General features: G+C 24.8%; 1 protein-coding gene across 1 annotated transcript; it reads left to right on the forward strand.

Annotated features, from left to right (window-relative positions):
• Positions 1 to 6,188: 6,188 nt before the first annotated feature.
• Positions 6,189 to 7,436, forward strand: GO595_006781 (eukaryotic initiation factor 4A-III; the record flags this gene model as incomplete). The annotated part of the gene is made up of 1 exon (XM_067920172.1): positions 6,189 to 7,436. The coding sequence occupies one exon, from the start codon at positions 6,189 to 6,191 to the stop codon at positions 7,434 to 7,436; it is 1,248 nt and encodes a 415-aa protein (XP_067773001.1).
• Positions 7,437 to 10,591: the final 3,155 nt, after the last annotated feature.

Here is a 10,591-nt window from a genome sequence, read left to right on the forward strand (position 1 = left end):
ATTATTTAAACTTGAACAAATCATTTTTAATTTAACTCAAGATAACTTTGAATTAACAATTGATCAAACAATGAAATTATTCGATTTAGATTTCCCATATTCATATAATAAAATTATTAGTAATTTGGTTTATTTTGCATTTTATTCTAATAACGAACTTAATATATATTTAAATTATTTGGAAACAATACAAATAAAAGAAAAAGAAATTCAAAAAAATGTTACAAATATAACAAAAATTTTTAGTAATCATATAAGTAAAATAGGTTCTCAAGAATCATATTATTTACTTGAGGAAATGATTAGACGAAATTTGATTGATTCTAATATTACTAAAAATATTCGATCATTTTATTTTATGCATTATAAAGTAAACCCTGATATTTATGCTAAATTTTATATTTCACCTCATGAAGCATTTTTTACTTATGAAGAACTATCAAAGAATGATTTTGAACTTCATAAGCAATTAATTAAAAAAGGTGTTAATCCAAATGAAATTGCAAAAATAATTCGAAATGATGAAATAGAAAAACTTCAAGAAATATCATCACAAAATGATTTCGATTTTAATCAAACAATTCCAAAATCGGTTTATGAAAGATGTTCATTTATTAATCAAAGAAATGTTACATTAATTGATTATGCAGCATTTTTTTCTTCTATAAAATGTTTTAAATATTTACTTATGAATGGTGCAAGTGTAGGAAATACAGGCAAATATGCAATTGCAAGTGGAAATGTAGAAATCTTTCATTTATGTGAACAAAATCATTCATCATTTGAAGAATCATATGAAACAGCAATTCAATTCCATCAAAATGATGTCTTTAAGTATGTTTATGAAAATAAATTAGAACAAATATATGAAAATGCTCAATATTTAATACGTAAATTTTCGTCAAAAGGACATTCTTGTCCAGTCAATATCAATGACTTGGGATGTTTATGTATAAAAACAGGAAACTATGAAATTTTTTCATTTTTACAAGGAGTAGGGCTGAAAATAAATGATAGTATTATTGATGAAGCAGCAAAAGTCGGAAATTTATATCTTGTTAAATATTTCCTTCAAAATAATCAAACCCCAAAAGATATTTTTATTTTCTCTTCGGAATCAGGAAATATTGAACTTGTGAAATATGTTTTTGAACTAAAAGAAATTAATATTAATGCTATGTATAATTCAAAATTATATTTAATGCTTATTTTAATGTTTTATTTACAAATGATATTTGGAAATTATATAAATTATTAGAGACAGCATTTTTAAAAGCATCTGAAAATGGCCATATAGAAATAGTTAAATTTCTTCTTGAACAAAAAGGAATTGATATTAAAGCTAGAGGCGTTTGTTTGATTTCATTAAAATTTGCTTTTATAATTTTATATTTCCATATAAAATTTGCGAACTATTTATTTTATTTCAAACACCACTTATTTTGGCATCATTAAATGGTCATATAGAAATTGTTAAATTACTACTCGAACAAAAAGGAATTGATATTAATAATAAAGATATTTATTTATATTATTTGATATTTCTTTTAATAATTTTGGATTTCAAAATAATATTTAGAAATTATTTAAAATATTTAAAACAGCACTTATGTATGCATCTGAAAATGGTCATATAGATATAGTTAAATTACTTCTTGAACAAGAAGGAATTGATATTAATGCTAAAGATATTTGTTCGTTTTATTTAAAATTTATTTTAATAATTTCGGATAACAAAATAATATTTGGAAATTATCTAAATTATTTCAAACAGCACTTATGAAAGCATCTGAAAATGGTCATACAGGAACTGTTAAATTAATAAATGAAAGAAAGGTAAATACAAATACCTTTGATTTTAGTGTATTAACGAACAAAAATAACTTCTTGTTATTAAATGGTTTTCAAAATAATTTTAAATTCAAGGAAGATACTCATAAAAATTCAAATAACAAAAATATTTCTGGGTCTAAACATATTGACATAAGTACACAAACTAATAATATTGAAATCAATTCAAGAAAAACATCATCTAAATCATTACATTATCAAAATGTAATCCATATAAATTTACAATAAAAAAATTTAAAGGGAATTACTTTAACAAACTCAAAATGTTCATAAAAACATCATAATTATAGTGAAAATTTGATGAAATTACTTCTTTTATCGATTTATGTGATTGTAGTTCAGATTTGTTGATTTGAAGAAATTTTGGGTAGACTAAACTTTGAAATCAAAGAAATTTTTGGCAGATGTTGTAAAATTATCAAAAAGTTACGATTTGTTTAATTGAATGCATGATTCAAGTATTTTGAGCTGTTCGTTTTGTGCCTCAAAAAAGAAAAATGTGAACGTTAAAAAAAATGAATGTACAAAATGACCTTGTTGAATATGCGCGAGACATTTTGAAAAAAGTTATTATCCAAGGAGATATAAAATCACTACATGATTCTTTGGTTGATGAACTTCATGATGTTTTAACTATACAAATACTTGCGCAACGGATTTCAAAAATTGATGAAATTTCAGAAATTAGAAATGCAACAGAGCCAAAGCTTAATTTACTTTCTCCTGGCTTTTGGACTTTTGATATACCTGTGATCATCAAATCGACTGAATGGCTTGCTCACTTCTCTATCAATTCCTCGCATAAAATCAATGACTTTAACTTTTCTCAAAAACCACATTTCATATTTTAATCCACACAAAGTAATTTGCAACAATTTCTGATATATTTTTTTACAAGCATTCAATATCACTCAAAAAATGGTGGTTGGATGACCAGTTATATAGTCAAAATTTCAAATCACCATTTTTACAACAAATAAATCGAATCTGCTCAAGGAGAAAATACAATACGAAATCAAAATAAATGGGATTTAAATTTATTTAAAATACCACTTATTTTAGCTTCTGATAGAGGTCATACAGAAATAGTTAACTATTGCTTCTTAATGAGAAAGGAATTGATGTTAATATTTATACATCGATTAATTAAAGCGATCTGCTATTGTGACATAAACAAGATAACTATAAATTTCTGATATTTATCATGTGTATGCATTGCAAGTACTTGCTTCATTAATGATTTTGTATGAAATTTCTATTATTATAGAAGGCACATTTGCTGAAGTTTCAAGAAAAAATTAATTTGTGATTTATTTGTTCATTTACAGATACTTAAGTTTTAAACCTAAAAAAACGAAAGTATAAAGTATCCAAAATATTAATTTTTACTACTTGTATTACAATTTAATGTACTTTTATGGAAAAGCTAGAATGAGACACATGTGATTTATTTATAATCAAATGTCTAATATATAATCTATTTTGATGATATCATCAACAATTGGATGTCAAAAATAGCATCCATATTTTTTATAATATGCATCTTGCAGCAAATCATAAACCTCATCGCCTGGAAAGGCGTAATAGAATACGCCATAAAATAATATGAAGAAATTCCAATTAAGTAAAATATACATATAATTATGACAACAAACCTCAAATAAAATCAATAAACATCAGTTTGCTCAAAATCAGTATCTTCTCTTTCAAGAAACAATTTTACAATACCAGCATCACCATTAAAATAAGCAATATTAAAAGCACAACCAATCAAATTAAACAAACATAAGATTATTTTAAAATACATAAAACAATAGTTAAAAACATTGATATAACAAATAATACATTTGGAACATTAATATCAGTCTCTTTTTGATCTAAAAGAATCTTAACAATCTTAATATTACGATTTAAACATGCTGTCATAAGTAGTGTCAAAAATAATTTGAATAATCTCCATGATATTATATAAAAAATCAAATTAACCAAAAAAATATTTTTTTCATTAACATCAAAATATTTTCCTAGTTTAGAAATTATTTCAAAACATTCGGATGAATTTCCTGATTCAGATAATGCAAGAAGAATTTTATAACTATCACAGTATTTGTAATTCACATCTTTAACCACAAATATGTTTCCAATTCTTAAAAATTCATAAATGATTTCATTACTTATCTTCAATCCTTCATTTTCCAAAAATGTGAAAAGCTCATAATTACAATATTTTATACATTTAATTCCTAAACTTGTTTTAACGTTTTGATTTATATGTTTTTTATCATAAAAATAATGGAAAATATCATTTCTATGATATTCTATTGCTATTTCTAATACGTCTTTACATGGTGAGTGATTTTGTTCGCATAAATGAATAATTTCAATATTTCCTCCTGCAACTGCATATTTAAGTGAATTATTTACATTTGCACCATTCATTAGCAAATATTTAAAACATTTAAGTGAACCAAAAAATGCTGCATAATCAATTAATGTAACATTTTCTTGATAAATCAAAGAACATTTTTCATATATTGGTGGATCTGTCTTTTGATTATAATTAAAGTTTGTTTGTGATGCTTTTTCTTGTAAATTTTCAAGATCATCATTTCTAATAAATAATGTAATATCCATTGAATTAACTCCTTCGTTGATATACTTTTTATAAATTTTTAAATTATGTTTGTAAAGATCGCAAATATATATTCTAAATTGTTCGATATCTTCTTCTTAAATATTTGAAATCACTTCTTTTGTTTTATAATGTAAAAAATATGGAACTTTTAAATCCGTTCGAAAATGAGGTTCAATTAATTTTTGTCCAATCATCTTTCCAAGTATATAATATGATTCTTGTGTTTTTAATTCAACAAGAAACTTACAAAAACATGATATTATCTTTGGATTGCTTAATTCCTTTTTGTCTTGTATATTTTCAATTAATTGTAAATAATTAAGATATATTATTGGCTCATGTTTTTTGAATTTAAATACTGAATATACATACCTGCAAACTAGAAGATAAAATGAAAAAGGAAATTCTTTTGTAAATATATTTATTGTTGATTGAGCACATAATTCTACGTTATCTTTATCTAATGTGAAAATAATGGACTCCAATAATTTTGTAATTTTTCTCCATCCAATGATCTTCTTATTACTTCGCATTTTTATATAGTGACTAAAGTTCGAGTAAATAAAAAGTGTCAAATGAAATGGAAAAGAAATGTAATTAAATTAAACACAAAAATCTACTACAGATATTACAAAAAATTGAGGAAATTATTTTAAATTTAAATGGAGATAACATTTCATAATCTGTTAATTCAACTTTAATATTTATAAATATGCATTTTACATATTTATTCAATCTTATTATTTGTTAAAAAAAAAAAAAAAAGCAATTTAGATATAAATAGAATAATAAATGTTTTTGGTCATCTTCTCATTACAATCACAAGAATCTAATTATCTTCTTGAAAAAAAATAAAGAAACTGCAATGAATTCAAAAAGTTGTTTTTTCTTTTTTGTTTAGAGCCTCCAATCATGAACGAATTGCTTCAGGATTCATTCTACTTACACAACAATTCAATCAAAAAAATTTGTAAAAACAGATTTTTGCTTTGATCATTAGATATTGAAAATCATGTAATTTAAAAAAAGTAAAATAAACCCTTAAAATTAACATAAAAAATATTAAGTATCTTGAGTCTCATATATATCTTGAATTTGAACTTCTTTTTTAATTCTGAAACCCAAAAAAGTTTTGGAGATTGTTCACATAAAAAGATAAGATAACAAAATTTGAACAGTATAATTTCATTTATATAAAAAAATTTATTTCAATTTTATTATATTTAATTCAGAGGAAATGAAAAAATTAATTTTTTAATTCAAAACGACCGTTTATTAGATCTACATTGTTGTTTTCAAAATATGTAAAGTTCAAAAATTTATTTTTCAAAACTTGAAATACGCCAGTAAACGTTGATAAGCTTCGTAATTTTTCAGATGTTTATTTAAAACTGTCATCAAAGGTGTGCAGCACTTTTTACTAATTCAGAAAAATCAATTGAAAACAAGTTTTGAATTTGTGGATGGTCAGCCTCAAGATTGGTCACTAGTTGTATCTTTAAATTTAGGCTATTCTGATGAAGTTTATAAAGAAATTCTTCATCAACAAACATTTATCATAAAATGTTTTTAATTTTTCCTAATAATATCTTCTCAATCACAGGAAAAAAATCAAATTTTCCAAAAAACGAACACATTTTACATGTAAACCATCCAAAAAATTGAGCCTTTGTCACGGCCACTCCTCCGGCAGAAAAACAAAATGTCGTACCAAAAAAAAAACAACAGGCGCTTTCGTCGGAGGGAACAACCCGCTGAAGAAAACCCAAACTTTACAGCAAATTGGGACCAAAGAATTGATGATTTTGAACAGATGGGCCTGAATCAACAACTCGTCCATGGTATTTATAGTTATGGATTTAAGCATCCTTCCGATATCCAATCATTAGCAATTCAACCAATTATTGAAAAAAGACAAGTTATTGCTCAAGCTCAATCAGGTACTGGTAAAACTGGTGCTTTTGGTATCGGAATATTAAATAACCTTGATCTGTCCCTCCAAAAAACACAAGCACTTGTTCTTTCCCCAACACGTGAACTTGCTACTCAAACGTTTACATTTATGAAGGAAATTGGAATTAAAATGAATGGCCTTACAATTGAACTTTTCACAGGAGGCCACTCCGAATCCGAAGATCAAGATAAAGCATCCAGCCTTCCAATGGTAGCTGTTGGTACACCTGGCCGAGTCTTATCATTGATTGAATCAGGACATCTCCGATGTGAAGACCTTGTTATGGTTTGTCTTGATGAAGCTGATGAAATGCTTTCACAAGGTTTCATTGAGCAAATCCAAGAAATATTCAGGTATCTCAATCCTACCATTCAAATTCTTCTATTTTCTGCTACTGTACCACCAGAAGTCTTCAACATTGCTGAGAAGTTTATGGTTGATCCCATTAAGATTCTTGTTAAAGCAGAGAAGCTTACACTCGAAGGTATCCGTCAGTTTTACGTAAACGTCGGAAAAGAAAACCGTAAAATGGAAACATTGGCCGATCTCTTTGGCCGTTTTCGCATTCAAAAAGCTGTTATTTTTGCCAACACAAAAGATGTTGTTGACTACATCAAGGAACAAATGGAGCGGGAGAACTTTATGGTCTCTGCCATCCATTCAGGGCTTCCACAATCTGAGCGTGATAGGATCATGCAGCAGTTCCGTGTAGGAGCAACAAGAGTATTAATCGGAACTGATCTCATTGCACGTGGTATCGATGTTCAACAAGTTACACTTGTTATGAACTTCGAAATGCCAATTGATCGCGAAAGTTATTTGCACCGTATTGGTCGAAGTGGTAGATATGGTAGAAAAGGTATCGCAATTAATATTTGTTGTGGGAGAGAAATGAGAATTATTGCTGATTTAGAGAAATTTTATAATACAAATATTGAGGAGTTACCAAGTACAATTAGCGATATTGTACAAGAAGCAAACGAACAATTTGAATAAATAAAAATGATTAAATTTATGTTCGTGGTTGTCGGCGCTCTCAAAACAATTGTAAATTATTCAATATTCGGCTTTTTGATACTAACGATACGTTGTTTAGTGATTTATTTGAATTCAATTTTCCATGGAAAAAATGAAGTTTTAATTTTTCTACTGCAATAGAGCTATCTCCCAATGTTTAATTCCCAGAATGGTGTCACCAAGAATGTTCGACTCAACATAAAGGTCTATACCTTTTAATTATAATAGGGTTCTTTGCAAATTTTTAATTTGACATGTATAAGAGACCGTTTATTAATCAGGTGGTTTTGCGGCAAATTTATTTCAATTATATGAAATTCAATTCAGAGGAAAATGAAAAAATTAATTTTAATTCAAAACGACCGTTTATTATGTCCACATGATGGCAATAGCTATTCTTTTGATTATCTTCATAATGCTTCATTTTTTCTCCGATCATATTATTTTTATGAGAAAAATAAAACAATAGTGAGAATCAGAAAATGGTTTCATTGAAAATGCAATTGAGTTAACATATTATAAATATTTACATTTTCTTCATAGATATAACGAATTAATGTTTGAATATATATTTATATAAAAATGGAATTTCAGCATTTAAACATAAATTCTTACATGATAAAATTTTCTCAAAATTCTTTAAATTTAAGTTTTTCTCCTTGATCAAGGGAGACATAAATATTTTTTCCTGTGAAATGAACAAGTTTACTTCTCGGAGTTACTGGAACTTTTAATCAATTTTTACCTAAATCTTTTATACTTAACTATTTTTAAATACAAATGGTTCATCAAGTTCAGTTCCATCTGAAGCAATAACTGAAAAAGAATTAAACTAATTGGAGATTTATTTATAATTTGATAAAAAAATCGATTCAGAAACAATAGAAATATCTGATTTATTATTTGTCTGAATACGATTTGGATTCGACGGTTTATTTCCAAAAATTTGAGATGAAAATGATTATGTAAACTATACATTGTATTCAATTATAACAACATGATGAATTGACACAAAAGTGGCATTTGGTATGATATTTCAAGCAAAAAGCCAAATTCATGGGAACGAATGGGAAACATCACAATAATATATTAAGAATTTAATATTCAATTTAAACAAAGAAAATATCATTCTATCTTCAAAATTAATTATAAGTAAATTTGATGATATTTATCCATTATCTTTTAATTTAATTATTGTTAGGATTACATACGCAATTGCTATCATACGAATGAAAGATATTGATTTATATTTGGATTTTTTTAAAGAAATAAAAAAACTAGAAATGAACATTCATCAAGAAATTGATATTTTTGATATATATGGACATTTTCTTGTTAGTAAAAGTACACAAGAATCATATTATCTTCTTTCCAAAATGATTGAAGATAATTTACTTGATAAAAAAATCATTAAAAATATAAAACACTCGATTGCTTCTCAAGGATATTTTGTGCAATACATGCCAAATGAAACAATTAAAGAAGGAGCTAATCCAAGTGAAATTGCAAAAATAATTCGAAATGATGAAATCGATAAACTTCAAGAAATATCATCGCAAACAAATTTTGATTTTAATCAAATAATTGAACCATCACTTTATGAAAGATGTTCTTTTATTAACAAAGAAGATGTTACATTAATTGATTATGCAGCATTTTTTTCTTCTATTAAATGTTTTAAATATTTACTTATGAATGGCGCAAAAGTAGAAAATACAGGCAAATATGCAGTTGCTGGTGGAAATGTAGAAATCTTTCATTTATGTGAACAAAATCATTCATCATTTAAAGGTGCATATGAAACAGCAATTGAATTTCATCAAAATGATATCTTTAAATATCTTTATGATAATAAATTAGAAAAAATACAATCATATCCAAAAATGTCTAAAGTCACACATTGTTTGATAGATCTTTGTATTCAAAAAGATAATTATGATATTTTAGAATTTTTGGAAGAAAAAGGAATTGATGTTAATGCTTGTAATATAAATGAATCAGCAATAAATGGAAATTTATATCTTGTTAAATGTTTCATTCAAAAGAATCAAATTCCAAAAAATATTTTGCCATTTGCATCAGAATCAGGAAATGTTGAACTTGTGAAATATATTTTAGATTTAGAAGGAATTGATGTTAATGCAACAAATATTCATTTTAATAATTTGGAATATGTTTTAATAATTTGGAACATGTTTTAATAATTTGAAACAGCACTTCATATAGCAGTTAGAAATAATAAAATAGAAATAGTAAAATTACTTTTAGATAAAGAAGGAATTGATTTTAATGCAAAAACTATTCATTTGAATAATTTGGAATATGTTTTAATAATTTTATATATGTTTTAATAATTTGGAATATGTTTTAATAATTTAAAATATTTTTTAATAATTTGAAACAGCACTTCATATTGCAGTTAGAAATAATAAAATAGAAATAGTAAAATTACTTTTAGATAAAGAAGGAATTGATGTTAATGCAACAAATATTCATTTTAATAATTTGGAATATGTTTTAATTATTTGGAATATGTTTTAATAATTTAAAATATTTTTTAATAATTTGAAACAGCACTTCATATTGCAGTTAGAAATAATAAAATAGAAATAGTAAAATTACTTTTAGATAAAGAAGGAATTGATGTTAATGCAAAAACTATTCATTTTAATAATTTAGAATATGTTTTATTAATTTATAATATGTTTTAATTATTTGGAATATGTTTTATTAATTTATAATATGTTTTAATTATTTGGAATATGTTTTATTAATTTATAATATGTTTTAATTATTTGGAATATGTTTTAATAATTTTATATATGTTTTAATAATTTGGAATATTTTTTAATAATTTGAAACAGCACTTCATATAGCAGTTAGAAATAATAATAATATAGAAATAGTAAAATTACTTTTATATAAAGAAGGAATTGATTTTAATGCAAAAACTATTCATTTGAATAATTTAGAATATGTTTTAATAATTTTATATATGTTTTAATAATTTGGAATATGTTTTAATAATTTGGAACATGTTTTAATAATTTGAAACAGCACTTCATATTGCAGTTAGAAATAATAATAATATAGAAATAGTAAAATTACTTTTAGATAAAGAAGGAATTGATGTT

Source organism: Histomonas meleagridis, assembly GCF_020186115.1.
Source record: "Histomonas meleagridis strain 2922-C6/04-10x chromosome Unknown contig_48, whole genome shotgun sequence".
Classification (NCBI taxonomy): domain Eukaryota; phylum Parabasalia; order Tritrichomonadida; family Dientamoebidae; genus Histomonas; species Histomonas meleagridis.